The 16212-nt window shown below is 37.2% G+C and overlaps 1 protein-coding gene across 3 annotated transcripts in view; it reads right to left on the bottom strand.

Annotated features, from left to right (window-relative positions):
- Nucleotides 1–1849: 1849 nt before the first annotated feature.
- The window catches only part of CDC7 (cell division cycle 7), a 15608-nt gene continuing 1245 nt past the window's right edge, over nt 1850–16212 (bottom strand). Inside the window, exons 3-12 of one of the 3 annotated variants that reach the window (XM_014307470.2) lie at nt 14344–14430; nt 12502–12637; nt 11764–11857; nt 11520–11662; nt 9621–9870; nt 8979–9074; nt 7803–7981; nt 6940–7022; nt 3990–4139; nt 1850–3030 (exon numbers count right to left, since the gene is read on the bottom strand). In XM_014307470.2, coding sequence (XP_014162945.1) covers nt 2654–3030; nt 3990–4139; nt 6940–7022; nt 7803–7981; nt 8979–9074; nt 9621–9870; nt 11520–11662; nt 11764–11857; nt 12502–12637; nt 14344–14430 — 1595 coding nt within the window. In that variant the 3' untranslated portion in view covers nt 1850–2653. The remainder of the gene's footprint in view (nt 3031–3989; nt 4140–6939; nt 7023–7802; nt 7982–8978; nt 9075–9620; nt 9871–11519; nt 11663–11763; nt 11858–12501; nt 12638–14343; nt 14431–16212) is intronic. The other 2 variants (XM_031057928.1, XM_031057927.1) reach the window with 2 other exon arrangements.

The following is a 16212-nucleotide window of genomic DNA, read 5'->3' as shown; positions in this document are numbered from 1 at the left end:
AAGATTTTTTTTCTTTGTTTTTTGCTCACTAGTAGAATGTAATGGCCAGAAAGGTACTGGGCAAATAAATATAAATATGCATTTGTTACCCTTTTCAACTAGGATGAACATAATAAACATGTCACAATTTCCTCACCTAGTCTGCCTTAGTAGTGAGAATAAGCTAGTCTTCCCTATGCTAAATACACAGATGTATTTGAGATTTGCTCCCAGCATTCTGTTCTCAGAATTCTAGGTATTAGTTTCTATTAATCTTTCCAAGCTTATGCAGCTTTTTGCTGCCATTTTTGGTTTCTGCCCAATTAGTTACTAACCTTGTGTGTCCAGTACTAACCTTGTGATGGTGCCCAGAACTTAACACTCACCCAGCTGTGGCCTCTCAATCAGTGAACATTTGTTGAAGCAATGTAATTTCTGTGCAGAATTTTTTCTAATTGCAGCTCTCATGGTACAAGATTCATGTGCAGTTTATAAACAGCTCAAATTATGTATTTAAACTTTAAAGGAATCTTAGTACTTGGCTCTTACCTGTGGTTTTTAGAGATTCTTAGAAACACAGCAGAGAGAAGCAGAAAATCCAGTGGCAACCACTGCTCACTGCCCAGCTATAGTGTTTTTTCTTGCTCTTTTCCTTCTTTTTTTTTTTTTTTTCTCCCTGTAAGAGCCCATTGCATTTATTCTGGCTTTCTTCTGCAGAGTGTGGCAAAAAGTACTTCCTTAGCATATGCTAGTTCAAACACACTTTTCTTTTTACTTCATCCCTCCACTTGAAAAAAGAATTCTCCACATTTTACATAGCTGACTGGAAAAAGCAATGCCAATGTGTTTTTCCAGCTTGTTAGGGAATATACAGAGCTTAGAACTGTTCCTTACAGATTTCATTTACCCTTAGTGTTTTGATAAAAGTACCATTAGCAATGATTTTTCCTTTTTGGCTTTTAAATGAATGCAGAGGTTAATTGCTGTGGTTCTGATGGGAGGAGCTGCTGAAGGCTGTTAGCAGGGAAGCTTAAGAGCTGAAGTTGCTTGAAAGCTCACAAGAGATAGCCGACATATTTTAGCTTGTTGTCAGCTGGTGCTCTCATAAGCCCATAGACAGCACGAGTGAATGTAGGAGGAAACAATACATCTGCAGACACTGGCAGACAGCATTGCTTGCCAAATTTGGCCACAGTTCCTTTAGATAAATAATTTCTCAGTGATGTGCTGTGTTGAAATTATATAAACAGCAAAAATTACAAGACCTGGGCCCCAGGGTCTTGAGGGTTTCAACATTTTCTGCAATCAATATTCTGCCATCTGCACATATTTTTCCCTTAACAGCTGATGCCAGAAACAGAGCAACATTACCATTATTTTCTATGTATTCAATATTTTGAAAATATTGAAATCTTGTCTCTTCAGCCCCAGTCCTGGTCAGGATCTTTGCACTATCATAACCATCAGCTCATATGAGAAGGCTTTTTACAGGAGTTATCAAAAGAACTTCTTACAGCAAATCCATCAGCATATCAGGAAATGTGTATGAAAAAACACTGTATTATGTTTCAGTCTCCAGAATCAAGGGGTTTAGAGAAACTTCTGTTGAACGTGATGTAGCTTACTTTGCACATTGAAGATGTGGGATTTTCCTCCTTAGGACCAGAAAATAGCTAGCTAACTCTGTGCTAAGAGTTCCTTGATAATTAGGATAGTTGTGCTACAACAGCCATACACACTAGAGCTATCCAAAGTGGCTTCTATCACTGAGGAATTTATGCAGGAAACCAATATGGAAGACTCCCTGAACAGAAACATCCCACAGGAAAAACTTACCTGACTTTTATAGAAGTATATCTAGACAAGCTTCTGAAGTTATAAAACCAAATCATTTATTGAACAGGTATTTTTTAAGAAATCAGTTTCTATAACAGAAATCAAACCTATGCCTGGCACTCAAGACATCCTTGTAGGCAGCAGCTGTGGAATACTGACAGTTACCCATGGCACTGAGGAAACATGCAAAATGAGTAACTGCATTTATTACTATTTCCTAAGTAGCAAAGACCAGACAGGGACAAAAAATGTACTTTTAAAAGTTATGCTTTTCTTTTGATGATATAATCTCCAGCACCTGGCCTTTCTTCTAGCAACACTCCCAAAGTAATACTGTTCTCTGAAAATAGTCTGAACAAAATGAATCCTCTTTGTTCCATTTTCAGTCCCCCATGTACCAAACAGGAACAAAGCAGAGATATGCAAGTACCAAAAAAAGTCTCTCAAACACTTTCTTATTTCAGTCTTACCTTAAGGCAAACTTGTAAATTTTAAGGGAATATCTCGAGAATTAAGCATAGATCTTATGAAACTCTTTTTTCTTCGATTTTTTTTGATCAAAGTTAACTTTCATACAGAGAACAGGTATGCACAGCAATAACGTCTCAGAAGTGTCTTAGGATAACACCACGCTACTGATGTTTATGTAACTTTTGCATCTGTAAGTATTTCTTAAACTGACATTTGATGTCTAACTGTACAAGACAAAATTTCAGTAGTTCAGAGCACAGTGTGACGTTATTTCAGTGAGTGTAAATATTGAGGGCAACAAGGTAAAACTGCCTCAGTATTTCATTTCTACAACAAAACATATGAAAGGAATAACAAAGTTATCTTCTCAGAGCCTTATGTCTTTAAAAAAAGGATGCAGCAAAGCCTCTTTTGCAGTTATTCTTGTTGCAGGGTTTAAGTCTAGTAGCTTATCAAGTAGGTCATATGCTTCATCAGGAACCTGATCCCATCCTTTCATGTCAGTTGCCTTCGTTTCCAAAGCACCATCACCTTCCTGAAAACTCTGTAAGTGTTGAATTTGTTTTCCAAGTGTCTCAGGAGCACAGGGTTTGTCTGATGCAACCGACAGAGCTGTGTTGTTTTCAGACCTGCTGGGCCCTTCCCCCTGAAATCCCTTACAGCTGCTATTTGTTCCTCTCAGCTTTTCACAGAGGGTTCGTAGGTTTTGAGTTGGGACAACTTGGGTACACACAACTGATTTTCCTAGGGAAAAAAGTTGTACAGGAAGCCACATTTTATTATACTTTCTATGCAACTGCAACTTTTGTTTCAGAGAAACTTCATGTCTCAAATTACAACCAGCATGAAAGAAAAACATCCCAAATCTATCAAAGAACCAAATCCAGCCCCCCATGCCTGCACACCAGCCATGCTGCTACAGGAGCAGCCCGAGTGTCAGAAGGGGTCATCATCTCAGTTCTGCTCAGAACAAAGAGCTTTGGGTTATGTCAAGTTATGTAGTGACAGGTTGTCAGCCACCCTGTACACCAACTTTTTGCATTTCATTGTCATTTAACAGAACTGAAGACAAGTAAATACCCTGATTTCTACACCTCTGTCTGGAGAATGAAAATTGATGCTGGCAGTTACACATCCAGGTAGCAAGTACTGTAGCATTTAACCTGCAAGCAATGAGGGGAATGGTTATCTGGATATTTTGTGTTTTGTGGTGATTGAGTCTTTTTTAAACAGGACAGCTCTTGGGTATTGGGTTTTTAGCTTGTTTGTTTGTTTCACTAGGCCTTTTGGGGAAAGGGATGGGGGGAAAAGCAAGGTTTACATCATCTAAATTTTAAGTCACGTTGACTTAAGCCTCCAGGACAAATTTTGTAGAAATAGTAACACTGTCTCAAGAATTCTAACCAAATGCCAGTAGGAAACATTTCGTTGGCATACTTCACCTCAAGCAGCCCTGACTTAGTGAAAGGCAGTAGACAGGCTGGGAATACTATGACATAAAGTACCCCATACACACATTGCAAAAGACAGAAAACCACAAAACTGTCTTAAAAGTCTGTCAGTATACACTTCAAAAAACGTGATTTACTTCCAAAATTACTCTCAAGCCTAAAAATATATTTATTTACACAAAAAAAAATTGATTGTAAATCACAGTATTAAGTAACATTTCCCCCCTTCCCCCATAATGAAGGTTTGCATACCAAAAGTTCTAGCAGCCTGAATGGTTTCTCTGGATCCACGAACTGTCATGATTTGTGCCAAAGCAGTTAAATCATCACTTGCTTTGAAAAATGGATACCGTCCACTGAGTAGAGAAAGGAATATGATTCCTGCAGACCACATGTCTATTGCTGCAAAGGAAAGCAAATTTATCAACAACTAAACTCACAACTTCATCACAAACAAAATCTCAACTTTAAAAATAAATTATGATCTGAAAAGTTTCTATCAGCAAAAGTTACGTTCTGAAGTACTTCTTGACTTTGGTCACATAGATAATACTTCAGATAATAGTGGAAACTTCTGTAATTAGATTGAAGAATAACTTCCTACTTTAATGCAGAGGGAGTTTGTTCATATGAGTAATTCCATTAACTTGCTAAACCTAAAATGAACCAAATCAATGTTTGAAGTTTTTTTTACCTGGGAAGATGAGAGGGGGCAAATGAAATGGCTGGCTTGATATATATTTAACTTCCTATAAAGAAAACCTATATAAGGGTCATAAATAAAAAATGTTAGTGAAACAATTTTTTGGGGATTGAGGCTGGCACAGGTAGGCAGTACTAAGAAATTGATCTTATTATGAGCTTTGTTCTTCTCTCATATGAACTCACTTGACAAGACAGGCAGTTTAAAAACCATAATAGTTCAAAGTTATTCATCACTTTCATTGTGTTATGAAGAGTACAGAGAGTACTCTGGGGAGAGAGGCCAAAGCCTGATGGAAACTTCAGTGCTGGAAGTTACAAGAATACCTGTCTGCCACAATTTTTTGGCTCACTAAGGTGCACATTTTAAGAGATGGCAAGGAAAGTGAAGGAGACAGTTTGAAGGATCTCAAACTCCAAAGAGAAAAATTAACAATTGGGAAATAGTGGCATATTCATCCTAGTCCTATTGAAAAAAAGTAAGCGGCAAAATAGACAGTAATTAATTCGGATGTTTTAATTAGAAACACTCAGCACAGGACTTGGTATTGGAAAAAAGGTATTAGGCTGACTTTAGTTGCAAAACCAGATTTTATGTCTTTTATTAAAAAAAAATCCAAGTTAATAATTTGGCACAATTTACAGTGGAAAGGTTTTCAGCCTTCTGCACAGTTCCTGTAAAATGTTTTAGTATCATCTTTCCAACAGTGATACAGTAATACTATCTGTTTGAGGGGCCATGCATCCCCCTGAGGATGTGGTTGGGTAAGCTGGAGTAATGAAGGTCAAGACCTTTGAGAAGGTTTAATTATGTAACTCTTGCTGAAATTATAAGGCTTTATCCATCTGAGTGGGCAGTAAATCCTGGCCCCACAATTGTAGTAGAGCTGTGATCATCAGCAGAGTGCAAGATCTTGTGGAATGACATGAAAATCGTGATTCCTCCCTATGCTATTGTCTAGTGTTATCCAGCTAGTGAGGAAAGGGGAGCAAGGGACAAACCAAGGGAAAGCGGAACTGGACCTGTGTAGCCTCAGCTTGGGGGTTTGGGTTGTACACCAGCACTGTGAACCTGGGTCAGATGGGCTGTAGTAGCTCTGGGTAGAGTCAGCTGGATTCAGCCAGTAACTTAGTGTCAGCACAGAGGCCAAAACCAGGAGTGAGACTGCCAGGAGTACAAGGAGGTGACTCCAGCAGCCCCAAATCAAAGTGAACAGTAATACTTGCTAGTTCAAATAAAAGATGGTATCATAAAAATTAGTATTAGTGTACCCAGTTCTAATTAAGGGCTTTGTTGATGTACTGCAGGAGCTCAGCACCACTGACTCAGTCCAGGGATGTCTGTGCCACACCCAAGGGTGTCTAGATTTACCCCTCCTTTTTGTAATCTCATTACTCTAGAGAACAGAGAACCAGCTGAGAGCATGCTTAACACCAGCACATGTCCAAGATTTCCTAGGTATGTCTTCTTTCTGCCTCAGCTCTGTCTAGACAGATTCAGAGATTGTCTAAACTTGTCCTAGATTTCTGGATGACTGCTAGCCCATAAAGCTGGCTCTTACAGCACAGGCACAAGAACTCCAAACAAGCTGCCATACCTTTGAAATCCCAGTCATACTCACAGTGCAGATGTTTCAAACAGCAGTAAGCTACCTAGGCATAAGCTGATCAAATATATTAATTCTATTTTGAGTATGCTTACATACTTTACTGAAAATTGACAGCTGTTTCAAAAGCTATTCAGAAAAAAATGGTAAACCTTATATTTTAAATCCAGTTTTTGGGGACATTTGTATTTTTTTTGTAAGTTAGAACTCCTGGCCATACAGCAAATATTTAATGGGTAACTTTGCCTCTATTGGTACTCCATCCTGCAGTTAGGCACAACCTCTGCCACCTTGCTTGTACCAGGTAATGCATTAATCCCTCTGCTCTGCCCCAATATTTACCCAAACCACAGAATCTTATTAACTAAATTTTAACACAGGGAAATTAAACATCTACTTAAAACACTAGCAAAAAGTAAAAAAAATGATAAAAAGTCATAAAATAATGCTTTCTAGAACACATTTGCAATTACAACATTAATTATGCCTGCTATGGCAGCATAAGTTACAACTTGCCTAGAAAAGGCTAAACAATGCTCCCTCTCCCCAAGATTTATTCAAGATTTTTCTTGAACAAATAAGCCAAGAAACTTTAAAAAAAAAATCTTTTTTTTTTTAAATATACTGTGTTCAACTCCTGCACATGGCACTACCTCTCAAATGAATAAAGACACATTCAAGTTTCAAACACAGGAAAAATATTCCTGAGTTGTTCTTCCTCTGAATAATAAACTTTTAATTAAAATCAGGAAATACTTGAAAAGCATTAGAAGGGATGAAAAATGAATTTCACGAATTAAAAAATGCTCCCATAAAAAAGACAAGAAAATATGCATAAATAAGAAGGATGAAAAGGTGAAAAAAGCCATTTGTTTGAATCTGTTGGGCAGTACCTGTGGTCTGAGTGGGGCACTTTGTTAACACTTCTGGTGCTCTGAATCCAGGTGTTCCTGCCCTGGGAGCCACTTGCTGACGCCTTGCAATAAGAGACAAATATATTTAGAATGTAAAAGTTGGTAAGTAAGTTCTAAATCTAATAATACTTACTATTATTTTTAGAATATACTTGTGTAAGATGTGTAAACAACCTAACCCTGCTTTATTTAAGTTTTACAGAGGTTTCAAGCATCTCATCTAGCATGAAATCCTAAGATACACACATAATAGCCTTATTATCTATTATGTTATATTTTAATTATATTATCTAGCATAAGATAATACCAGAGAAATGTGGCTTGGAGCAGCCTGCTCTAGTGGGAATTGCCCCTGCCCATGGCAGAGGGTTTGGAAAAAGATGACCTTTAAGGTTCCTTCCAACCCAAACCATTCTGTGATTCTCTTAGTTTTTTAGATGAACAAATACAAAACAGTCATGCTTCCTTTTTATTCTACATTTCATGATTTCTGACTGTTGCTATAATTTAGGCCTATTAGATAACTACTAAATGACAGAATTTAGGACACTTTTCTAAGTGTTGTAATTAACTCAAGTGATTTTCTACAATACATGTAGGTGAATAAATAAACACAACAACAAGAAAATAATTACCAGTGATTTCTAGCTGCAGATAGCAGTGAACTAATCCATTAATTCCATCAACTATTTTTGTTTAAAAAGAGCATACTCAGTGTTTTAAGGGCTGCAGAGATCAAATACTATCTTTCACTTAGTAAATCAGCAGTCTAGTAAATCTAAGTTTCTGACTTTGCTTGACAGCACAGTAGACAATTTTTCAACATTATCAAAGCAAATTACCTTGAAAGGCAAACACTGCAGACTCTGTCCGTTGCATAACAGTCACAGGGCAGGTTTAAAGGGCAAGCACTGACAGCTTTCCTGGCTGCCCCACTGCTCACAGTTTTGGTAGAAATAATCTTCTTCTTTGTTACTAGCTTCCTAGATGAAACATCTATCACCTTTGATTGTTTTATGAGCTGCAATGGAGATATTTTAGAGAAGGTGACATATTTAAGAAGTTTCCCTTTACAGGGAATAAGTCAGTATTTTAGGAATGGTCCTAACAGGTGCAGATGAACAAGATGGATTTTAGAACAGATAGCAAACCTCTTTAACAGTACCAAAACTACCATAAAACAGACACTGGAACTTTCTTAGATAGCTTGACTTCCTCCCCTGCAGTAGACATCTTCAGTGTTTACAGAAAAACTAATATATATTAGATATTCTGAAGCTACAAGACAAATATTTTTCAAGTTAGTATAGTGTTTCAAGATTTTTTTGGTTCAATATGAAAATAAGAAAAAAAGAATATGAAATGACACAGCAACACACTAACACTAACTCTAGTTCTACAATAAAATACCATAAACCGAACCCTCTAATTAGTTGGGGTTTACCCCTTGTCATATTAAATATTAATTACAAAAAAAAGAACAGTTATAAGTTTTATCCTCAGCTTCAACCGCAAAATAATTTTTTTGAAAATTTCACAAGGTAAGTAGGGAGTAGTTTAGCACAGGAACAAGCTCCCCAGGGCAGTGGTCACAGCCTGGCAGAGCTCCAGAAGTGTTTGGACAATGCTCTCAGGCACAGGGTGTGACTCTGAGGGTGTCCTGAGCAGGACCAGGAGTTGGACTTGATGATCCTCATGGGTCCCTTCCAACTCACTTTCTTTTGCGATTCTATGATTAGCTGCACAGATAGATGTATAGGAAAAAAAATTAACTTAGCATCCGAACAAGATCAGCTATGGAGACAGCTACAGAACTCCTTGTTTAGGAGCTTCAAAAGGGACTCAAACAGAAATGAAAAATTCTTTGAGCCTTTCAGGAAAGACACATTTAATAGTCTGCTCAAAACCTTTTTGTTCCACAGTATTCTGGAGCAGTGCTCTGTCTTACAGAACAATCAGTTCTATACTTTCTCAAATATGCAGCAGATTGATCCTACTGATGAGTCAATACTTCTTACTTTTGTGCTTGAGTTCTCCTGGTACGTGGAGCTGTAGACATTGAAATTCCTCTCTCCGAAGACAGAGCGCTGGACAGAATGGTGCACAGAGTCCTCCTACAGACCAACAAAAAGGACAGTAAGGATCCTGTTTAACAGGCATCTGGGTACTGACAGTTCAAAAAAATGTGCGGAGTGTCACAAAACAAAAACAGCTGCATGTAAGTAATTTTCAGGCATCAGGTTACTGTGGATGAAGAAACATGGTCTAGACAGAACAGCAAACATGTTTACAAAACCAATCACACCTCTGAAGAGCCCAAAGACAATCCATGTGTAGTCTGTATTGCACTTGTTATGCAACTAGTAACTAAACATAGGTGGATGATTATTGTCTTGGGGAGGAGTTTCCCCATCCATGTCTCTGAAAAAGGACTTAAGGCTGTCTAAATAGTAACTCATGTTAGGGTTTATACAGCCTTCAGCACTGTATTACATCTAACAGATAATGATGAAGCCAACAGTTATGTGGAAGTGGCTCCTTAGATATGAACATTGTGCTGCTGTGCAGGCTCAGCTTCTGTGCAAGTACTGCATCTCCCCCTGTTGGATGAAGGAACACATTAAACATAGACAACGGCATTAATGAAAGAGATTGAGAACCTTTCCTCCTCTTCCTTGTTTCATCTGTACTTTTGAAAGTGAGCTGGACCTTCTGTCAGCTGCTTTTGAGGCTGACTGTTGAGCTATCTGTTTAGGTGCTGTGACACTGACAGAAACCCCATTTCCCAAGGTTACAATGGGATTTGTTTGCAAGCAACTTCCCTGCTGGTCTTCAGAGTGGGCAGCTTTAAGAAGCTCAATTTTCGTATCAGGGGTTCCTTGTGCCAAGCCAAAATCTACCAAGGCATACCTGAAAAGACAAATTCAGAATCAGGAGTCACAAAGTATCTATTAGTCATTCAATTTACTATTCATTACTTATCTTTCTTTCACACTTCATTCACTGTTGCTTATCTGTACTCTTGCCAGCATCACAGTCCTATTTTCTTCCTTCTCCTCCGACTGACCCATCTTACCTATCTCCTCAGTGTTTTCGCCCTACACCATTGTTCATTGTTTCTTGTCCCAAAATCTTATCAAGTGCATCCTTCCTCCAAAGGTGTTAAAAAAATATTTCCAGCAACTCCTTTCTGAAGTTCTTCTAATCCTACAGCCCTGAACCTTCAGCCAGCAGTCAAGTACAAGTGACTCAACTCGTGCAGGATTCCCATGGGCACAGGACAAAGGTAGCAGTGAAGACAGACCAGACCAACAGTGCTTAAAGTTTTGACAGAGTTCTGGCAAATACTACTGGAATTTATTTTAGTCTTCAAACAGGTAAGACTACATTAGTTCACAATTCAGATCTGTCTCTAAAAGAATTATTTTTTGCTACAACCAGTACAGAGACAATCCATCTGTCCCTAGGTCTCAAACTCAACTCCACACCTCTAAAGATAAAGTAGAGATTAAGGCTCAAAAAAATGCAGGAAAAGCAAAATGACAGTACATGTTCATTTTGACAGATTAAAAAAAAGACCAAAACAGTATTTCTCAAACTTTAAGCTTGTGGTTTGGCAAAATGCTATCAAATCTCCCCTACAAACTTCCACTGCATAGAATCACAGAAACATTTAGGCTGGAAAAGACCTTTAAAATCAAGTTCAACTGTTAACCCTGCTCTGCCAAGTCCCACAAAAGCATGTCCCTAAGTGCTGGATCTACAGATCTTTTAAATTCCTCCAGGGATGGTGACTCAACCACTTCCCTGGGTAGCCCATTCCAATGCTCGATAAACTTTTTTCTAACATTCAATCTAAACCTTCCCTGGTGCAACTTGAGGCTGTTTCATACCATTTCCACACTGGGAATGTGCATCCTGCTACAGTGCTTTGTTTTGGACATACTCCAATACCTCAGTGTCTCAACTTTGCAAGCACAATGCTAACAAATACAGCTATAGGACTGCTAGCACTGTAGCACTCTGTCCACTTCAGCTCTTCACAAAGAAGCAGAACCTCACTTTTTACAATCTTTAAATTTTATAACTTGCAGGCAAAAGAGCCAGCTCTATTAGTTATAATTCATTCAATGTAAGGTGAAAACAGCCCAAAGCCAGCTATCTTACCTGTATCAGTTTTACTCTATCCACTATTAAAAATGTACAAGGATCATTCTATGCACCACAAGTTACAATTAACTTTCTTATTAAAAAAACCCCATATTTTATTCTTCTCATTCTTATTTGAAAATGTAGTACTTTTACTCAGTAGTAAAATCTTCATTTTATCAGGTCTTTGTCACTCAATGAAGCAGATACTACATTAAGTAAAAAAAATCCTTCCCTTCTTAAGTCCCTTAACAATGAAAGAAAAATTTTACAAATAAAACCCCACATTTTCAGCTTTATTATTGAAGTACATGTTATGGAGCTGGAAGCAAAGAAGCCTGAAAGCCTAAATTACCCTGTTCTTCCAAGGCACACATCCCCAGATGAGATCACAGTATGGCCAGACTCACTTTTTCAGCTGCCTGTTGTAGAGGAAGTTGCTGGGCTTGACATCACGGTGAACAATACCAAAGTGATGGATACGCCTCAACGCTTTAAATAGATTAAACATGTATTCCCTCACTTCTTCAAAGGAAAGGGAATTCAAAATGTCCTGAAAGAATATTTGGATACTGTAATTTATAGAATCTTAGAATAATTATGCATCTGCTTTTAATTAAATGTTTTACTACATATCAGAAGTCTGAGACTCACCAAGAAGGACTCATGCTCCAGATATGGCATAACAATAACAACGTGATCATTTTTCCTAAAGCAGTATTTAACTCCCATAACATTATCTTGTCCCCTAGAAGAAAAGCAGTATTACTGAACAAAGACCAGAAGGTGGATGTTTATTTTCCTTTATTTCTTCAAAATAAAAAGTTCAGTCAATCTTTCTTTTAATCCTAATTTATATTTTGACAGCAGTCTTATCAGCAATTAGCACTTGTGCTCTTGCTGCTCACTGCTATGTTCCATTTGAACTCCATTTTATGCTCCATTCTGCAGTTTGGAATAGAACTCTACAGATTATCTGTGGGGCTGCAGTTTGTAGTTACCACTGCAATTAATATAGGCCCTAACTTTCATGATCCTGCTACTTTAACAAAGTGCTATTCAGCACACTCCTCCAACAAGTATCCATTCCTAAAACCACATTTCTAATGAGGTGATTCTTTTTCCCAAGCATTTCAGAACTGGAACTTTGTTACCACAAAGATATATAATGGAATTTCTCAGCTGGTAAATAGAGCACCCCGCCAAACTGAGACTAGCAGCAAACGGCATCCAGCAAGGTAAGACACTCCTTTTGTTATTTGCTCTCAAGAAAAGGAATATATATGTGTGTGGTTAAATACAAATCAAGAGAAGTGCCAAAACTTAAAGAAATACAGAACAGTGAGACAATGTTCAGCAGTTATGAAAATTGTAATTTTTTAGTTTATGTACCCTGCCACTGTGAGGCACTGAAGTTCAGCAGCTATTCGCAGAGGGTGGCTGGTTGGAATCAAGTGTTTCAGAGCCATTTTTTCCTCATATCCTGTTTGTAGCTGTGCTGTGGCCAAGTAAACAGAACTAAAAGTACCTGTAAACAAAGGAGAAAAACACTGTCTTCAACATTTTTAATTAGGTCAATGCAGACTTTTACAGAAGTGATCTAACTGTTCATAATCCTGTAGTACACTTGATACTACATCAAAAGCAGATTCTAGAAAAGAAAAATCCAGTTCCTTTTTTCTACTACTGAATATACTGATCTTGTATACAAGTTTTTTATGTCAGTAAAAATGCAAATATAACACTGTCTAACTTGCCTGGGACACAGTGCTCTTTGAATGTAAATTTCCTACCTTTGATTTGCTTTCTTGTTTAGGTAGCTTACTTTCATCTGACATCTAACTCCTCTCCCTACAATGTTAGAGGACTATATAATGCTAATCTGGAAAGCACTGCCAGTGCTATTCAAAACACTTCTGAAATTGCTACATTTTCCTTAATTCTGTACCTTATCTATAAAGTAAGGCTTCCCACATGATGTCTCACTGCACTGTTTACCTGCCCAGAGCATTTTACCACATCCGATGTGAGATCCCTTGCTTGAGAAAGGGAGTATTCAACCTCTATGATAAGCTTACCCAACCATTTAATTTTGAGGATATCCTAATAAGCCTCTTAGGAGGTTAATTTATCCTAATGATCTAAGGTATCTGAACATACAAGTTGAAGTGTTCTTCCATATGAATAAAGAATAGAAATTACTTTTGATTACATTTCAAGTAATGTGTTTGCATCATGCTGGTTCAAGAGTCTGAGTGCAAACATACATCAAAATGCCAGCAAAACATAAATACTTCATGCAAGCATAACAAACAATCCCAAACAACCTGGAGACCCATACCTTCAACAGAATTGATTGCAGCAACAAGGGTTATCAAATCTGACTTAAGACATTGTTTTTGGTGGTGAGAACTACTAAAATGAAAGTGATTCCACAGTGGAATCTTAAGTTAAAGCTTGTTTTCTCATAATGCTGTTGTACTGCAAATGGTATTTTTAAAAAACATTGTTTGCTCCCAAGAGTAAAATCATAGTATTATTCGTAACCAGAAATTTTGTTTAATTACACTTTTTTTTTTAATTTTACATTCCTGTGGCGAATGGAGCTGGGGTTTTTTAAGTAGCTTGGTGGCTTTTGAAATAAAAACTCTTGGGCATCTAAAAAGTGCTGAAATCCCACACTCAGAAGTACCTGGATCTATTTATAGTCATGGCTGACACTAATTTAAGGTGTTTGCAATACTGTCTTGTTGAAGGCAACGTGAACACAAGCATCCTAAAATTTGATACCGTATGTCTTCAAAAACAAAAAAGTTGTTCATTTTTTAAGTAAAGCAGCTCCAACTTACCAGTTTCCTCATCCACTTCTGCCCAAGAGATTTTAGTGGAAACAAAGCTAACTTAAGGAACATGAATTAAGTATGTCAAAAACACAGCTACACATAAGTAGGTTTCTCATGTAAGGGAGAAAATGAATGGATTTTTAAGATTATTTACTTGAATCTACCTAAAAAGTTTTTAATTGCAAAAATTGGAATGCTGTTTTTCTAAAAGGCTTTAATATAACAGATTTTCAAGAAAATATCTTGAAAGTGTTCCTAATTCATATACCAATGTGCTCAGAAATATATTAGAATTCCTACAGAGACCATTTGGGATCTTAGATTTATACTTTTTAAGTTAGAAATGCCAAAAGAAATCTTAACTCCAAGCAAGATAAAATGAAACATTTACCTTCCCCGATTTTTTCCTTTATTTTGAACACATTTACAAGCTGTGGCACTGCTTCATAAAGTTTTTCAATATCTTTTTTTACTCCTGCTGTGGGAAGAATGGGGAAAATAAGTTAGAAATTTTATTACTTGATTCAATATCTGATCTATTTTGGAGATCACAAATTACACCTCATAGGACTGTAGATTCACATATACAAAGGAAAAAACAGCATAAAGGTATCCTATCCTTTGACATTACCATGTGGATACCTGATATTGTTGTTCTTCATCACACTCCTTTCTAAGCTGCAGCATTTAAACAAAGTTTTTTTGATTATCTGACAGAGCAGATTCTGAGAGGGCAAAAGCTGCCTGGTTTGTAGGACACCTACAGCTCATCACTAAATGTTTACATGGGATTTGCAACAGCAATTGAAAAAAGGCAAAACTATAAGCGTTGTTTCTGTAAGCACAGGTGCAAATCCATCAGATGCAAATCACAAATGCAGAAAAAACAGTATTTTTTAGATATTTTTAAGATTGGTAATGCAGTCTTTCCCACTGTTACTTAAAATAGCTGGCACCAAAGCCCATGTTTGCTCTGCATTTCAGCTGCTGCACTTCATGCTGCAATCACTAGATGGCACGACAAGGATGCTGTACTGTATTATTTCATAAAAATCATGTAGTTTTCCATTCAGTTTACAAATCCTTGTTGTTCAATCCTTTTCTACACCCCACATAAGAATTCACTTCTTTTGAAGCTATCAATTGTGTAGAGGCTGTGACTAATTTCTGTGAAGCAGGGGTAAAGAATATTTCAGTATAAAAGCACAAACCGGTATTTGAAAAGTCAATCAAATGAGTATACATTTTTCATTCTAAAAATAAATAACAAATTACATTTAGCATAAACAGATAAATTGTAATGTATTCTGTATGTAAAAATGGATCATGTTTCACTAGGGCAGTAAGTCATAAGCAGTAAGATTTATTTTTTTTTTAATCACAGATATTCTAGAACCAAAGCATGGATTAGCATGCATCCTTAGCCTTCTATGTAGCTTACTTGAAATAGCAACAGAAATAGCAACTGCCTGAAGAACACTTTCTTCCTGCTAAAAACCCAATAAATCAGCTAGTAATTCAAGTAAAAGTTAGCTTTCAATCTAATTTTTTTTTATTTCAAGATTTTATAAAAATGAATGTACTAAAAATGCTTCTAAGAACTGAAATCTGCTGCCTTGCTTAACCATCCACTTACATTCCTTGGGTTTTTTTTTCTTTAAGTTGTTCTCTCTGCTTCTTCAAATTGTTTTAAGACAATGTTGGGAAATATTTCAGGAATGAAAAAATCCTAAGGTATATACTAACAACCATGGAGAGCTAACTCAACAACTGCTATAGAACCAAGCAGGGTGGCAGAGGCTGCAGTGCCTACCCAAGGCACCGACAGCACTTAGGAGCTCAATAGAGCTGGTTTGGGTGAAAGAGAGAAGTGCTGGAACAAGTCAGTGACTGTCCTTGTTGAAGGATAGCAGTGTAAACATCACCTGGCCTGTTCTGGGGGCCTGAATCCTCAGCTGGGTACAGAGAGCATACAGTAATTGTGCCATCAGGGTCATAATACCAATAATATTAGCCAGCATTTTCTGTGAGCAGATTTTAAAGTGATTTCTTCTCATATTTGCAAAGCAATACAAACAATTCAGCATCAATCTGGGCAAAATACTGGGCTTGTGCACTTGTCTGATCAATTTTATTCAAGGGCTGGCTTTTTTTCAGTCTGGTATCCTCTTATAATAACATGTTCTGTAATACATTAATAGTAGGTTTAGCAAAACTACTGTTGCTGAAGTTTTGTAACACACAAACAGCAGCAATGGCC

Source organism: Geospiza fortis, unplaced genomic scaffold (assembly GCF_000277835.1).
Source record: "Geospiza fortis unplaced genomic scaffold, GeoFor_1.0 scaffold403, whole genome shotgun sequence".
Classification (NCBI taxonomy): domain Eukaryota; kingdom Metazoa; phylum Chordata; class Aves; order Passeriformes; family Thraupidae; genus Geospiza; species Geospiza fortis.
This window is presented reverse-complemented; position numbering and strand designations above follow the sequence as displayed.